The 17,143-nt window shown below is 39.6% G+C and overlaps 1 protein-coding gene across 1 annotated transcript in view; it reads right to left on the reverse strand.

Annotated features, from left to right (window-relative positions):
- Window positions 1-409: 409 nt before the first annotated feature.
- LOC122351560 (titin-like) overlaps window positions 410-17,143 on the reverse strand; it is a 152,005-nt gene continuing 135,271 nt past the window's right edge. Inside the window, 21 exon segments of the mRNA XM_043248710.1 lie at window positions 410-1,735; window positions 1,826-2,122; window positions 2,239-7,935; window positions 8,076-8,669; window positions 9,600-9,905; window positions 10,023-10,598; window positions 10,691-10,990; window positions 11,085-11,390; window positions 11,493-12,077; window positions 12,179-12,481; window positions 12,571-12,873; window positions 12,961-13,260; window positions 13,349-13,639; window positions 13,750-14,343; window positions 14,431-14,712; window positions 14,829-15,131; window positions 15,218-15,523; window positions 15,629-15,928; window positions 16,016-16,306; window positions 16,394-16,699; window positions 16,793-17,095. Coding sequence (XP_043104645.1) covers window positions 1,437-1,735; window positions 1,826-2,122; window positions 2,239-7,935; window positions 8,076-8,669; window positions 9,600-9,905; window positions 10,023-10,598; window positions 10,691-10,990; window positions 11,085-11,390; window positions 11,493-12,077; window positions 12,179-12,481; window positions 12,571-12,873; window positions 12,961-13,260; window positions 13,349-13,639; window positions 13,750-14,343; window positions 14,431-14,712; window positions 14,829-15,131; window positions 15,218-15,523; window positions 15,629-15,928; window positions 16,016-16,306; window positions 16,394-16,699; window positions 16,793-17,095 — 12,842 coding nt within the window. The 3' untranslated portion in view covers window positions 410-1,436.

Here is a 17,143-nt window from a genome sequence, read left to right on the forward strand (position 1 = left end):
TATATATATAAAGAAAAACAAGAACCCAATTGGGTAGTTGTCTTGTTTTAGACTTATAGACACCTGGAAAAGTGGATACATTTTCTCTGGCCACAGTTAGCCATTATTCAGTAAGTTCAATTTACCTACCTTATTCACTTTATATCCTCTTTCATAAGCTTAGTGTGCTTTTAAAAATATAAAACATCTAGGCCCTGATTGTGTCAAGTGTTTTTTAGTTGTAGAATGTATTTCCTTCATGCACAGTTTGAGTTTGATCTGTGTCATGCCTCAATCTTATTCCAACCTTTCTCAAAACAAATTTCCTGTCTATATTCCACAAACTGATTTACTATTTTCTTATTTTTTCAATCTTTGCCATAATTAAATGCCAATCACTAAGACCACTGAATAAAAACGAGACAAAATGTAGTGCTGAGAACATGCTTTATTGAATCATTAATACTCAAGGAGGTTGCATAAATAGATAATACTACAATTCTACATAAAGTCAAACCAAATTGTAGGGCATTTAGATACTAAACCGTTTCTTTCCCAATGCACAGCAGGTGGTGTTGCTGTGGCACACTTTCTTGATGTTTGCCCAACATCTGGTGAATTCTAAGGCTAACACACAAACACACAATGCTTCAAAGCAAACCTCCAAGAGGAGGCTCTGCTTCTGCAAGGAAGTACAAGATATACTTTCCTTATTGGCCAGGAGATGTTAATTTTGAAAGTTTATTCAAGCAGTCCCTTGCCAGAAACAGAGCACATTAAACATTTTTGCTCATAAAGTGCAGGCCGCTCGCACCTTGAGCATGTCATTAAAATGGTTGTATGACATAGTCAGTCTGAACACAAGGCCTAGTCGCCCTGCTTACATGAGGGTAAAATGTAAACAGCACTCAAGGCCTTACGTTCAAGTAACAATGCATAAGAGTATGGTTATAATATCACTGCACGTATAAAAATGCAGGTATAACTTAGTCTCTCAGATTTAGTGTAACGTCAACAGGGAGCCTCTCTACCTGCTGAGGCAATCTTAAGACTTCAACTTATTGTTGAGGCACAGAGTTTAGTTTCAGGTTTATCAAGGTATTCGTTCCATGTGAAACTTTCTCCTGATAAACATTTAGTTCCATTTGTTTCAGTTAATATTGTTATAAATAACAATTCATACATTTTCCATAACCGTTAAATTCGGCTATATACATTATGTACATGTCACAGAAAAATGGATCAAAAATCCTAAGTCATAATTATCCAATATGGCATATTTTATAATAACTTTAGACTTTAGTCTAGTTTGGCATAAATTAATGTCAAGTTTGGTATAAAAATAGTTTATATTTACAGGAACAGATATCCAGGTATTTATCAAGATTTTTTTTCTGCTCATTTAATAAATACAACGTCGCTTAATAGAGGAAGGGGTGGGGGTAGAAATTATGGCTTTACTTTGATCGAATGCTGATGGTTACAGTTGCCATGTCAGATCCATGCTCATTGGAAAGTTTGAGTGTGTATGCCCCAGCATCACTCTCTTTTACACCAGTGATGATGAGTGTAGTTAGGTCCTCTGTGGTCTCAATATGGAACCTACTGCTATCTTCCTCACTAGGCAGCTTTTTTCCACCACGTGACCACTCAATACGAGGTGCTGGCTCTCCAGAGAAAGCACAGGCCACTGTTAGAACCTTTCCAGTTTCAATGCTGATATCTTCAGGAAGAGCTTCAATTCTTGGAGCCAAGCCTATGAATTATAAATTGATATTCATCTATATTGACAAAATTATTTCGGAAATTGGCATGCATGATTGGTTTTAATCAAATTGATCCTTACCTTGAGCACTGTGGAGAGCTGCTCTAACTGAAGATTCTTCAACATGTGAATGACTTGACATTATACTGCTTGAGCTCATGGCATATACTGACTCCGATGTCATAGAGGACATGCTAGACATTGACATAGTTTCAAATTTCATCTCAGCCATTGAAGAACTGCTAAAGGATGCCTCTTGCATTGTGCTCTCCATGTGGATGGATTTAGAAGAAAAACTTTCAAGCATACTGCTAGCAGCTGCACTTTCCCTTTTAAGAATCATTTCACCTGCCCCACGTATTTGGGATGAAGTGGATTCTGGGGGGAAAAAATAAATAAATACAACTTTTACATAAAGCTCTGGCACTGGGAAGAATGGGCATCAAGATTCAAATGGAAGAGAATTTAATATGATGTATGCAAAGGAAATGTACCTTGAATTGCCTTTTGTGTAGCCACGAATGCAGCAACTTTTGTGTAGACTGCTTGAAACACTTGACCAACAAAAGAGAATGATATTCTTGACACTGCTGCTCCTTCACTTATGATTTCACAGAAGTATTCCCCTTGGTCGCTCTCTGAAACATCAGATATATAGAGACAGCAAGTTCCATCTGCGGATGACTGAATCTGGTAGCGACTACTTTGACTCAGTTTCCTGCTATCCTTGTACCACACAACTTCTCTTACTGAACTCTCAGCAACAAAAATCATCTTGATTTTGTCTTCATAAGCTTCAGCTTTGAGTTGCTGGATGATCTTTGGTGGTGCTTCCTTTGAGGGGGTTGGGGATTTTACTGTAAGTGGAGATTTAACTCTTTTAGGTGACAGGATAGGCTCAGGAGATTTGACTGTTGGTGGGGATTTGGCTCTCTGAGGTTCAGGAGATTTAGGTCCTATAGGGGATTTAACTCTCAGAGGTGATGCAGCTGGCTCAGGAGACTTGATTGGAGGTGGGGATTTTACCCTGGGAGGTGAGGCTATAGGCTCAGGAGACTTCAGGGCTGTCGGAGACTTCACTCTTTGAGGGGTGGTTGGTTCAGGAGACTTAATAGGAGTTGGAGACTTTACCCTCTGAAGAGTGGTGGCTGGTTCTGGTGACTTCACTTTGAATGGGGATTTGACACCCTCTGGAGATTTCATTCGAGGTTCAGGAGACTTGACACCAGTGGGTTCTGGTGTTTTAATTTGGGGTTCTGGAGACTTAACTGAGGGAACAGGAGACTTTACTGCAGGCTCTGGTGATTTTACAGATGGCACTGGGGATTTCACCAAGGGCTCTGGGGACTTTACTGATGGCACTGGAGATGCAACTGATGGCTCTGGTGATTTAACTGATGGCACTGGAGATGTCACTGAGGGTTCTGGTGACTTCACTTGTGTAGTTGTAACTTCCTCAATTATTTGTTTACGAATAGTTAAAGTAAACCTTGCCTCTTGTTTTCCTACTGAATTTTCTACAACTACAGTGTAACTGCCTTCATCTGAATGCTCAACTGACGAAATTTCAAATGTGGACTTATACTGTGTTGTAGACACATGAATACGGTGTGAAGAGGCAATTGTTCTTCCCTCATGCATCCATGTAACACTTGGTGCTGGCTCGCCATCAATATCACAGACAAATCTTGCAGAGTCACCCTCAGATACAGTCAGAGACTGTGGCTTTGTGAGTATTTTGGCGGAAAGAGTGGCTTTAACTTTCTTTACTGATACTTCAGATGTTGTTTCTGATTCTTTTATCTTTGATTCAGATGACACACGTTTTTCAGTTGTATGTCTTTCAGAGGATGAATACGAAGCTGATGACAGGTATTCAGTGGATGCATATCTAATTGGAGATGATGCAAGCTTCTGTGATTCATACTTTTCAAAGGCAGAAACTTCATGTTTCTCTGTCAATTTTGTTTTGGTTTCTTTGATCTCCAAGTGAGTTCTTGAGGCAGAGGATGCTCGGATTGTTGTTGAATGATAATAATCAGTTTTTGTTATATCAGGCACAAATGGTGTTGGAGCCTCTTCATCTCGACGTCTTGAAGAGTATGTAGTAAACGCTCCACCTGAAACATCAAGAGTTCCATAGTCTGATGCCTCCCCCTTTGAATTTGTGCACACAGCACGATATGTGCCACTATCCTCTTCCTGACAGTGATTAATTTGAAGAGTCAGGACTCCACTCATATTTGTGAACTGGTATTTGCTGCTCTCTTGTATTTGTTGTCCGTTATGGAACCACTGGATATCAGCATCTGGCTTTGATTGAACATTCAAAGTGAATTTAGTGTTTTGTCCACATGGTACACGGTGAGAACGCATTCTTACTGTTATACGTGGAGCATGGTCAAGACTGAAGGGTTGCTGTGTCACAACCTGATACGTGCGTTCAGATTTGAGAGCTGCTTTTCTTGCTTCATATCTAGACATGATGTCAAATCTTGTAGACCTTTCAAATCTAGAGGAGGATCTGGAAGATCGTCTCTCAGTTGACACAGGACTTGGTGATCGAGGACGTGTCCTCTCAGGGGTGGGTGATCTTCTTTCAATGATTTCAACTTCAGCCTCTGTTGAAATGTGTGTACGAGGTTGTCTGATGAGTTCAGAGACAGGGCGCATCAGTTCAATGTATGTTGGAGACAATGATCTCCTCCTTCTCATGAAATGTGAAATGGGAGGAGGAGAACCTCGAGCTTTCTCAGTTGTTGTTACATGTCTTGTTTCTTCTACGTGTCTCACTTCAGTTTTGTGAACAGGTCTCGGTGAGGTATGACGCAGTGCAGAAAGCTCAAAGCGAACAGGGCTTCCCATGGGTGGGGAGGCAGAGAAGCCAAGTTCTAGTTCTTCTTCAAGCTCTTGCCTTTCTTTTTCAGTTCTCTTCAGTGTCACATAGTCCTCACCCTCGAGGAGCTCCTCATCTGAAAGATCTCCTAGTGAACGTCTTCTCAGCCTGAATGAAGCCTCTGACTCGGGGGATGGTGATCTTCTTGCTGGTCGAACAGTCTCTAGATCATCCTGTGTGAGTTTTGGAATGCGCCATTTTGGTCTGTACTGATCGGTTATTCTAGGCAATGGCATGACATAAAACTGCTCCCATCTGGAAAGACGAATACGCCTCTGTCTCTTCTGGACAATTCTTTCCATTCTCTCAGGAATCTCAAACTGATCACGTAGTTTCTTGTACCATTTCATGTCAGATAGGGGCACAAAGTGCTTGATCAACTTATCTTCACTAAGGACTGTAAGATCACGTGCACGAGCTTCAGGGATTTCGTAAGGCATACGTATCTTCTTTTCTTCCTCTTTTATTTTCTTTATTTCTTGATCCTCTTTATCAGAGATGTCAAACTCACCCTGCACATTTTTGGTGCTGACTGCAGGTTTATATAATTCAGCAGCCTCTTTCAAAGCTTCTTGTGCTACGGGGTTAAGTGTAACAACCTCTGCTGTTGAAAACTGTTGTGCCATTTTCAGTGTCTTTTCTATTTGGTTCGTTACATATTTCTGCCTCTCTTCCTCACTCTTAAACTCCCTCCTTGTATATGTCAGGCGTTCAACCTTGAGAGTAGCTTGACAACTTACTGATCCAGCTGTATTTGTTGCTGTGACTCTGTATGTGCCTGAATCCTCTATGAGGGTTTCTCTGATATGTAAAACGTGATGCTCTACATCCTCTTGAACGACTTCAACTTGTGGTCTGAACTCAAGAGGTTTACCATTTTTCTCCCATTTTAGAGTTGGCGCTGGGGTTCCTGATACTCTCAAGTCAAAGCGGACACTCTGACCCTCAACACACTCAATGTTAGCTAAGAGACGTTTAAACATTGGTCTCATAGTGTCCTCTGGAACAACATGTGGTGTTACAGTAAGACGAGCCTTGCAGCTGTCCTCACCAAACTTGTTGTTTGCCACGACAGTGTATTCAGCATCATCACTTAGGTCGACATTGTGTATCATGAGTTGATAAAGACCCTTGTCACTTGTGAATGTGTATTTTTTAGAATCTGGTTTGATTCTGTGCCCGGCCTTTAACCATGTAACACTCGGCTCTGGATGGACTGTAATCGTTACACCAAAGCGCACATCTTCACCAATGTATGCTGCACGGTTGTATAATGGCAAAGTAAACTCAGGTGGCCTCTGCAAAATTTTTGTTTTGTCAATTCTACGCCTTGGTTTCTTGAGCGAGCGTCCCAGATAGTATTCTTGGTGAGACCTCACAGTCTCAACAAACAACTCAGCGTATGCACTGTCCTCCCTGTCTTCACTGACAGCCTTGCATCTATATAATCCATCGTCACATTCTTCAATGTCTTTAACATAGATGCTAGCTACTCCATTTGCATAATTGATTTCATATTTGTGGCTTGCAGTCAGTTTACGGGAACCAAAGTACCAGGTCACTTCGGTGTTTCTGTCATAGTTCTCAAGGCAGCACACAAACCTGACATGTCCTCCCTCTTCAGCAGAGCCATGCATGACAGGACCTGCTCTCAAGCCTTGTTCAGGATGCCCAACCTTCACTCTGCCAATTGAAACATTTCTCTGGTTTCTGTAACCACCACCATAGGCAATACGAGCTGCTGAAATAACAGCACTCCATTCCTTTTTCACCAGCGATTGGTAGTATCTTCTGTGTCTCAAAGTCTTAATGACCTTTGAACTAACATGTTCCAATTTCATCTTAAGCCAAGGGTGCTCCAAAGCTTCAGAGGCAGTCATACGTAGTTTGCGGTCTTTAGTCAGCAGTCTGTCGACAAAGTCCATACCCTCAATGCTGGTCTCTTTAAAGGCTTCGCTGTCAAAAACATACTCTGCATTTGAAATGTGCTCAACCATTTTCTGGTGTGATTCAGCAGCAAATGGATTAAGTCCACCAAGTAGGACATATGCAAGAACACCTACAGACCACATGTCAGTGGCAGTGGTGACGAAATCACTGTTGTGGATTTCAGGTGCACAGTACTCAGGGGCAGTGAACTGAATCCTAATGTTTTCTCCAGGTGTAAGCAACCTAGCTTGTCCCATTTCAATTATCTTGATTGTACTACTCTTTCTTGTAGAATAAACAATGTTATCAGGTCTGATATCAAAATGACAGTAGTTGAGACTGTGCAAGAACTTTAGGGCGCCACACACTTGTCTCATATACCGAACAATTTCTTGCTCTGTAAGGTCAAAGTTTGTACCAAGACGCTCAAAGATGTCCATACCAGATATGAATTCATAGATAAGGACGTATTCTTCTAGGCTATCAAAGGATTCATGAAGATAAACAATGTTTTTATGTCTTGCAATGTTGAGTGTCTCAATTTCTCTTGCAACCAGCTCTCGATCAGCACCTTTAACTTTGATGAATTTTGCCAAGAATGTCTTCTTGGAGCTAATTTCTATACAGCGATGTGCGATGCCAAACTGTCCATTGCGTGCAAGTTCCTCAGAGATTGTGTACAGAGATTGCAGATGTTTGACTTTTGAATGTGGCGCCTCCTCCTTTGTAATCTCTCTTGTTTCATCCACTTCCTCATCATAGTTTCGAATTGCTAACTTGTCTTCTTTCGTTGTCACAGGATCAGTTGGCACAGATGGAGAACTCAAGCCAAACTGATTTTCTGCAATCACACGGAACTGATATTTTGTTTTGCCAAAGAGGCTCATCACAGTGTATTGGGTCTCAGATGTCTGAGCAACACGAATCCATCTGTCTCCAGTGGTTGGGCACTTTTCTATAATGTAATTGATAATTTCACTTCCTCCATCATTTCCAGGACTCCAAGTGAGGGTGAGTGTATCTCTACCAATATCACTGACTTTAATATTTTTTGGTGCATCAGGGACATCAGCAACAGCAAGTTCAACAGTCTGTTTATCCACACCAAATCGATTTTTGGCACAAATGATGTAATAGCCTGAATCCTTCCTTTGTACTCCCTTAAGGAACACAAGGGAGGTGAATGATCTTGTTATAATTACTTGATGATAAGCTGTATTATTAATTATCTCTTGTCCCTTTTGCCATGTCACAACAGGATCAGGTTTGCCACTAATTGGAATTTTAATGGTAACTACTTCACCACGAATGGCATGAACAGCTCCCATTCCTTGAAGATGTAATGGCAAGTGAATCTTGGCAGGAACTAGAAAAAAAAACAACAATAATCATAAGACAAAAGACAATCAGATAAACAGTGCTGCAGGATTCTAAAAGTATACAGATATTAATTTTAGAAATGTTAATTTTAAATAAACTATGTTCAAAACAATTAGAAATACTTACCCTCAACCTCTAGGTTCATACTTTTGGAGATTGATCCAAGCTGATTGGTAGCTCTAATTTGGTAAACAGCAGCATCATTCTCATCAGCATTGGTGATAACAAGTTGGAAGTAACCACCTTTAAATTCTTGGATCTTTATTTTCTCTCCATCAGGTAAAATTTCTTTGCCATTCTTGAACCATTTAACCACTGGCTTGGGATGTCCAATAACCTTTGTGACAAAGGTTGCAGTTGCTTTGTACTTGACACACATGTCTCTCAATTCTTCCTTAAAGAATGGGGCACGGAGAGCTGCATCTGATTTTGGAATGACTGGTTCTGAAATCTCACTCCAGTCACTCTCTCCACCAATATTTTCACATTTAACACGGAATTCATATTCAAAACCTTCAAGAAGGCCTTTAACAGTGTAAGATGTCTCATGGATTTCGTCTGTAGTAACTGCAATCCATTTGTTCTGCTTCTTCTCTCTTTTTTCAAGATAATAGTTCTTAATTTTGGCACCTCCATCACTGGTTGGTGCTTTCCAAGAAACAACACATGAATCCTTTGTTACAGAAGAAACAAATGGCTTTTGTGGGATTCCAGGTTTCTCTGTATTAGGAAATAAAAGAGGAATACATTTGATAGATTACTAATTGAACTAGACAATGTATAGACAATGTATGTACACACACACATATGTTTTTATATATTTAATTTTCCAACAAGTGCCTTGTCTGTATGTTTAATGTCTGTATGTTTAATGTTGCACTATTTATATTTTAGATATTTTAGATATTTTACCATTATTTTATTATACTTTAGTTTTGTTTTTTTTTATTTATTCTTTTATCTTTATTCTTTTATTCTGCATGATTGCAAGGTCAGAAGGGAAGGAATTTCATCTGTGCTGTATGTTGTACATAGAGCATATTTGACAATAAAGTTGACTTGACTTGACTTGATATATATATATATATAAAAATCAACATCAAGAAGATCAGGCCTTTTCTTTCGGAACATGTTTCATGTTTAGGCTCTTGTTCTTTACAGGCTGGACTATTCAAATGCTCTCTTGGTCTTCTAACCAGTTCTATCAAACATTTACAATTAATCTAGAACATGGCAGCAAGATTTTGTTTAACTTTGTTTATCAGTTTGAAATGGCTTACTGCATAAAATTCAAGGCAAAAACCTACAAAAACATCACTCTGCACCCCTTCACCTAAATTTATAGCTTGCACTATATAAGTAAACATTGGTTTATTGTGCCACTCCTTTCACAGACATTTAAATTAAATGTTTCCTTCTGGTGGAATAACATGCCCTCAATTCAAGCGTCTTAATTTCACCCTCTAACTCTCACACTCTATTCTAATTCTTTAAAAAAACATGTTCCTTTTAGACTTGCTCTATTAATTTTCTCTATTAATTTTCTGCTTGTTTTCTTAAAAAATGTAAATAGTGTGTGTGTGTGTGTGTGTGTGTGTGTGCATACATATATGTATATATGTTTTACGAGCACTAAACCATAAAACTTACCAAATGGACTCTTGATAATGACAACTGATGGAATCTCAAGAGGTTCACTTATTCCATACTGATTCTGTGCAGAAACTCGGAAGTAATATCCAGCACTCTCAATAAGGTTCGGAACACGGCATGTGGTTCCAGAGACAGCTGATGACACAAGATGCCATTGTTCACCCTCCTTTGCTTCACGTTTCTCTACAATGTAATTTGTGATCATTGATCCACCATCATCCTTGGGTGGTTTCCAGCTAATGATCACAGAACTCTTCAAGAGAGCATCAACAACAACTGGTCCTTCAGGCATGAGAGGCTTATCTGAAAAGATAGAAACGGTGTTTGTTACATTTGCTAGCATATTTTTATGGATTGCCAGTTATTTATTTTTAAATATTTTAAGTATTTATCTTTGATTAAAAATAGATTTCAATATACCTTGGATTTCAACACGGAGAACAGTATCCACTGTGCCAAATTTGTTGCTCATTTGCACCTTATATCTTCCAGCATTTGTCTTACGTTGGACATTTCTGATAACTAAGTGAGTGTAACTTTCAGTGTTTTCAATTATGACGTTTTCAGATGGATTAAGAGGCTTCTTGCCATAGAACCACATGATTTGTGGAATAGGACGTCCAATGTAAACAACATGGAGACGTAGGCTTGTTCCACAACCTGCATAGTATTTCTCCTTCAGTGGGAATCCAGGATGGAATTGTGGTGCAGCCTGCAACAGAAGCTTGCCACTGGTCTCAATTTCCCCTGCCTCATTGACAGCTCTGCATGTGTACACGCCTTCATCTTCTTGTTCATCTGTCAATACTGTTAGAGAGTGATTTCGTCCATCAGAGCTCATCTTGTATTTTCGGCTCTGGATCAGTTCCTTTCCATATCTATACCATTTGATTTCAGGAAGAGGTCTTCCAATAATTTGGCATGTCATTGTTCCAGATTCTCCTAGTTTAGTGGTAGTATCTTTGATTTCCTCTTTCAAGCATGGAGCCTCCCCAACTAGAGGAACATTTGAAAATGTTAGTCACTTTGCATACTTTGTGACTGTCATTTTAGGAAAAAAAATTTAAGTAACATTTTTTTTAACTTACCACTCAGTTTGGTTTTGATGCCCATTGCTGTTCTTCTTGGTCTACTTAGTCCTGTTTCATTTTCAGCAAACACTCTAAACTCATATTCTGTAGCTTCCATGAGTCCACCCATGGTAAACTGTCTATCCTTTGAACGCTCTTTGTTGCATTTCTTCCAAGCACTTTCACCTGCTTGCCTGAATTCAATCCAGTACCCAAGGATCTCTTTTCCACCATCAGATTCTGGACGTAACCAGTGAATGGTTATGCAGTCCTTGGTTATAGAAATGATGTCAATCTCACCAGGTTGACCTGGCTTATCTATTGAACACAAAGAACAGATTAAGCTTTGTATACTTTTTAATTAAGGCAAAATATTAACTTGTTTGGAAGGGATAGGGGGAGGATTACATACCAAATGGATCTTTGCACACAACTGACTCAGATACTGGTCCAGGCTCACTTTGGCCAATATCATTTTGAGCAATCACACGGAACTGATACTCTGCATCTGGGATGAGACCAGTTAGAGTATACATTGTTGTTGTGATATGAGTCTTGTTGTGACGCACCCACTTCTCAGTGGAAACCTCTCTTCTTTCAACATAGTATCCTGTTACACGAGATCCACCATCATCCTTTGGTCTTGACCAGGACAGGCCAATTGTGGTCTTTGTAACATCCATGATTTCTGGAGGGAAACTAGGAGGTTCTGGTGGACCTTTTTGCAAAACACACAAAACAAAAAAAATAAGCATTAAAAAGGGCGTAACTAAGAAAGATGTTAAAATAGTGACAAAAATAAATGACAAAAAATGCTTACAAAGAGGAGTCTTTGGTGTAACAGATTCATCTGATTTCAAGGATTTGCTTATGCCAAACTGGTTCTCTGCTGTAATCTTGAAATGATATTCAACATTCTCCTTTAGTCCTTTGACCACAAGTGATGTATCAACCACTCGTGAGTCTACAGTGTACCAAGCTGCTTTAGGCACCTCTCGCCTCTCCACAATATAACCAAAGATATCAGAGCCTCCATCTTCTGAGGGTGGTCTCCAGCTCACTCTGACAGAACGTGCCTGAATATCATCAAATTCAAGAGGACCCTCAGGTGGATCCGGACGCCCAATAACTTTGACCTTAATATAAACGGCTTTCTTTCCACATTTGTTTTCCAACACAAGGTCATAGGTGCCAGTGTCATCTCTGTGGGCTTCCTTAATCACAAGCTCAGTTCGTTCTTCACTGGTTGCAATCATAGCTCTGTGAGAAATGTCACGACCTTCCTTTGTCCACTTGCATGTTGGGAAGGGTTTGCCCTTGATGGGCACAGATAGCCTGATGACACCACCTTGCCTGACAACATAGCCTTCCTGGTAGATTTTATCTAGCTCAAAATCAGGATATTCTGAAAAGAAAATACCATTTTTACAAAACAAATATGCACAACCTTATACATACACAACAGAATGATATATACTTTTATTCTCATTAAGTATTTCATCTTACCAAGCATTTCTGTAACTTTTACCACCCCTGGGATCTCAGCTGGTTCTCCAGGTCCACCAGGATTACATGCCATCACACGGAACTTGTATTCAGCTCCCTGAGGCATGTGTGTCAAAGTGTATTCACAAATCTTTGTTGGTGTTGTGTTGCATTTTGTCCATTCAACCTGGTCAACCTTCTGCATCTCAATTAGATAGCCAGTTATAGCAGCACCTCCCTCTTCCTCTGGAGGACACCAAGCAAGTGAAACTGATGTTCTTGTGGTATCTGTGACTCTTGGGTTCAGTGGAATACCAGGAGGCTCTGTTTAAGAGAAAAAGTTAATACATTAGTCATGTTTGTTCTATTGACAATTTTGATTTACTTACTATTTATAGGTCCTTTGTACATACCGATAGGATCCATTGCAATAGTTGGCTTAGAGTTCGCACTTGGTTTTCCTGAGCCTCTGGAGTTGATAGCTGTAACTCTATATTCATATTCAAGACCCTCGATAAGTCCTGTGGCTCTGTATCTTGTCATGGTTACTGGATTCTTATTGATACGAATCCATCTGTCAGATCCAGCCTCTTTTCGCTCAATTATGTAGCCAGCAATAGTAGAACCACCATTATCCTCGGGTGGTATCCAAGTAAGTGTCATGCCATCGTGAGACACATCAAGTATTTCAGGTGTGCTGGGCGCTCCCGGTACAGCTAGAAAAAAAAGTTTTATAAATTCAATACATTTATTTTTAAATAGATAAAAATGAAGTAGAAAACATCAGTAGTGGAAAAACATACTTTTGGCACTCTTGCACTCAACAACTTCAGATTGCAAGAACCCGCCAATACCAAAACGATTTGTTGCAGCAACACGGAATACATATTCAGTTCCTTCCACAAGTCTTGTAAATTTGAACATGGGTCTTGTGACAGATTCAGACACTGACATCCATCCAGGTCGATGTGCATCCCTCTGCTCAACAATGTAGCCACTGACATTTGCGCCTCCATCTTTCAGTGGTGGTTCCCAGCTGCAGGTCACAGATGCGGCATCAACCTCCTCAATTTTCATAGGCCCAACAGGTATTCCAGGTTTATCTAGAGAAGAAATACATTTGGTTAATTTTTCAAAAACACTTTAAATGTTGCTACAATAAACTTTAGGAAAAAGTCATTTGTTTCTCACCAAGAATGATGACTTTGATGACCTCAGTTGCTGTTCCAGTGACATTTTTCACTTCAAGAGTATAGTCACCAGTATCATCAATTGTGGTTTCACGGACTGTCAGTTTAGTGAACTTAGCAGTTGTCTCAATCTTGATGCGGTCAAGCGTGTCCTTCATCTTAACTCCACCAAAGAACCATGAACACACTGGTGCAGGTCTACCTTTAATGGGAATGTTGAGTACAATTGGCTTACCAGCTGGCACATTGACAATCTTTTGTGGGATTCCAGTCAAGTCAATCTTTGGCATGACTGTAATGAAAATAGAAATAAGAATAATTAAAGTTTAAAATAAACAATAAATTACATTAATTAACATTAATAAAATACTGCTTTCCCCAGCAGATTTAATTGTATCTTACCTCTCTGTTCTTGTATTGTTACAGGTGTCATGAGATCTCTTGGCTCACTAACACCTCTGCTATTTTCAGCTCTGATTCTGAAGAGATATTGCTCATTTTCATTCAGTGAGACAACTGTGTGCTGTAGCACAGATGATTTCACATTAGCGACATTCATCCAGCGGTCACTTCCAGTTTTGCAGGCTTCGATAACATAACCAGAAAGTCTGCTACCACCATCGTGAAGTGGTTTGTCCCATCCAAGAATGACAGTAGATTTTGTGGTATCGATTAAGTACAGATCTTGTGGAACAGATGGAACTTCACAAACCAATACTGGATCAGTAATTTCACAAGGTTCTCCAATACCATATATGTTCTCAGGCAATACCCTAAAGAAGTATTGTGTTCCTTCTTCCAGTCCAGTGATTCTGTATAATGTCTTCTTGCATTCTGTTGTCACTGTTTTGTAAGATTTCATTGAAGCTTCACGCTTCTCAATTATGTAGTTGTTGATAGGAGCACCTCCATCAACAGTAGGCACATCCCATGTGATTACAACAGACTCTTTTGTGTAATCTTTAACATTTACTGCACCGCATGGTCCAGGAGTATCTACAAAGCAATTTTTAATCATTTTTATGCATCAGTTGCAAAACGTTTATGCACAGCGTTCATTATTAATTACATAAATTTACTCACCATAAACTTTGACAAGAATGGTAATTACTTTCTTGCCAGATGGATTCTCTGCCTCAACTGTGTATTTTCCAGCATCATAACGATGAACCTTCTCTACTATTAAAGTTGTAGTGTTTTCTGTAGTATCTATGAATCCACGGGACTGTAGGTCAATTCCAGTCTTTCTCCAGGAAATAACTGGTGCAGGTCTTCCAGTTATAGTTACATTAAGACGTAAAGTATTGCCAGATCTAATGCAAACAGTCTTCTTCAGTTCATCAGGTAGCTCAATATCAGGAATTTCTGAGGGCATAGCAATAACAAATTTCATTCATTGAATCCATGAAAATAGGCCTTTGGGTGGCTTTATTAGCTTGAGGATCGCTATTAACTATGTAGAGCTTAAAAAAATGACTTACCAACTTTTTCTGCAGGTGCAGCCTCAATACTGCCTTCACTGAACTCTCCAGTACCCATAGCATTGACTGCAGCCACTCTAAAGCTGTACTTTTTGTTACTTGCCAGACCAGCTACTGTGTACTGAGTACTTGTCAGTATTTTCTGGGTGGCTCTATACCATTGCTCTGTTCCCTCCTCCAGAATCTCAACAACATAGCCTGCGACATCGGATCCACCATCATACATTGGTCGTGTCCATGTTATGCTAATACTGTGTTTTGTGCTGTCTGTAACTCGAGGAACGGATGGTGGAGCTGGGGTATCTGTAAAACGAGGTTGCAGGTTAGGCATGATACTATTTTTCTGTGTTTAAGAATTTTTTTAGTTCATGCAGGTCAGTGTTACTTACATGTGGGGTCTTTACAGTGAGCATACTGAGATGCATCACTTGGAACACTGGTGCCAGCAGCATTGACAGCTGAAACACGGAACTGATAATCGCTACCCTCAAGGAGACCAGTGATTTTGAGGCGTGTATCATAAATGGTGTAGGTTTTGTTTACTCTTGTCCATCTAACACTACTCTTCTCACGTTTATCCACAAGGTAGTTTTTGATTTCACTTCCGCCATCACTCTCTGGCTTCAGCCACTCAATAATGACATGTTCCTTTCCAACAGCAGTAATGTCTGGTGCTCCAGGAGGTGTTGGAACAGCTATAATGTAAATTACAAACAATATATTAATATTTTATTTTTGTTATTGTTGTGGCTATACTACAGTTAATTACGTTTAAACATAATAATCATAATTATACTTACTGTATGCATTTCTTGCAATAACTGGTTCAGACTCTAGGGGTACACCAGGCCCATATTTATTTACACCTCTGACACGGAAAATGTACTCATTGTTCTTGATCAGTTTTGTGCTGACACAAGACAGAGTCTTGCATTCAGATTCCATGATGACCCAATTGAGCCTACTGGTCTCACGTCTCTCAACAATATAGTGAGTGACACGATCTCCACCATCCTCCATAGGAATCCTCCAAGAAACTGTGCATTTCTCTTCTGTGACCCTGCTAATTGTTATTGTACCCTCAGGTGCGCCAGGTGTATCTGAATATATAAAAGATTTTCTCATGAAATGTACAGCCAATAAAAGATATTTTGAATGAAATAGTATGTGATTTATTACATTCTTACCAAGTACTTTAACATTGACAGCAGCTGTTTTTATTCCACTTGCATTCTTCACAGTAAGAATATATCTTCCAGTATCATTTCTATCACATGACTTAATAATTGCCATTGCTCTTGTACTTGTGTATGTCAGTGAGTATTTCTCTCCAAGTTCCAGTTCCTTGTCACCCTTGGCCCAGTAAACCTTAGGCTCTGGTTTTCCACCAACGGCAGCATCAAGAACCAAGTCTGATCCTGCTCTAATAGTGATTGTCTCACCCACAAGTTTACTGTCCAGCTCAGCTTTTGGTGGTGCTGAAATAAAAAATAAAATGTATTACAGTATATTCATAATAGTATATATGTTTTGTATGTATGCATCAATTAAGCAAATCATCTTACTATATTCATCTTTGCATGTAATAAGTCCAGTTGTTTCAGATGCCATGCTGTGGACTCCAGCACCATTTCTGGCAATAACACGGAATTCATACTGCTCTCCCTCATGGAGTGATGTAATTGTAAAGACGTTTTCTGTGATTGTAGTGTAGTTGCACTTCAACCAACGAGCTTCTTCATCATCACTGAATGCCTTGCGTTCAACCACATATCCAACAATCTTGCTGCCACCATCATTAAATGGTGTAGACCATCTAATAGAGACTGAGGTCTTAGTTATATCATATACCTCTGGTTTGCCAGGTGGATCTAAAAATGCAGACATAAACACTTGATAAATATGACATCATGAATAAAAACAAAGCATATAAATGACAGTAGAATGTAACAAACAAAACTTACCAACTGGATTTAAAGCCAGTACTGGTCGTGAGGGTTCACTTGCTTTACTTAACCCAGCGATGTTCATTGCATATACTCTGAACTGATACTCAAGGCCCTCAATAAGGTTAGAGACCTTGTAGTGACACTCAAGGCAAGGAATTTTGTTCTCCCTGACCCAGAGAATGGTATTACGCTCCTTCTTTTCAATCCAATATCCAGTTACTTGGCTTCCACCATCATGATACGGCACATCCCAGTGGATAGAAATTGCATTAGCAGACACTGAGACTACATCAGGGCGAGTTGGTGGGCTTGGTGAAACTAAAAAAAACAAAAATGTAACACTTACCAGATTGAAGACAACTAAAA

Source organism: Puntigrus tetrazona, chromosome 9, assembly GCF_018831695.1.
Source record: "Puntigrus tetrazona isolate hp1 chromosome 9, ASM1883169v1, whole genome shotgun sequence".
NCBI classification, from domain to species: Eukaryota; Metazoa; Chordata; class Actinopteri; order Cypriniformes; family Cyprinidae; genus Puntigrus; species Puntigrus tetrazona.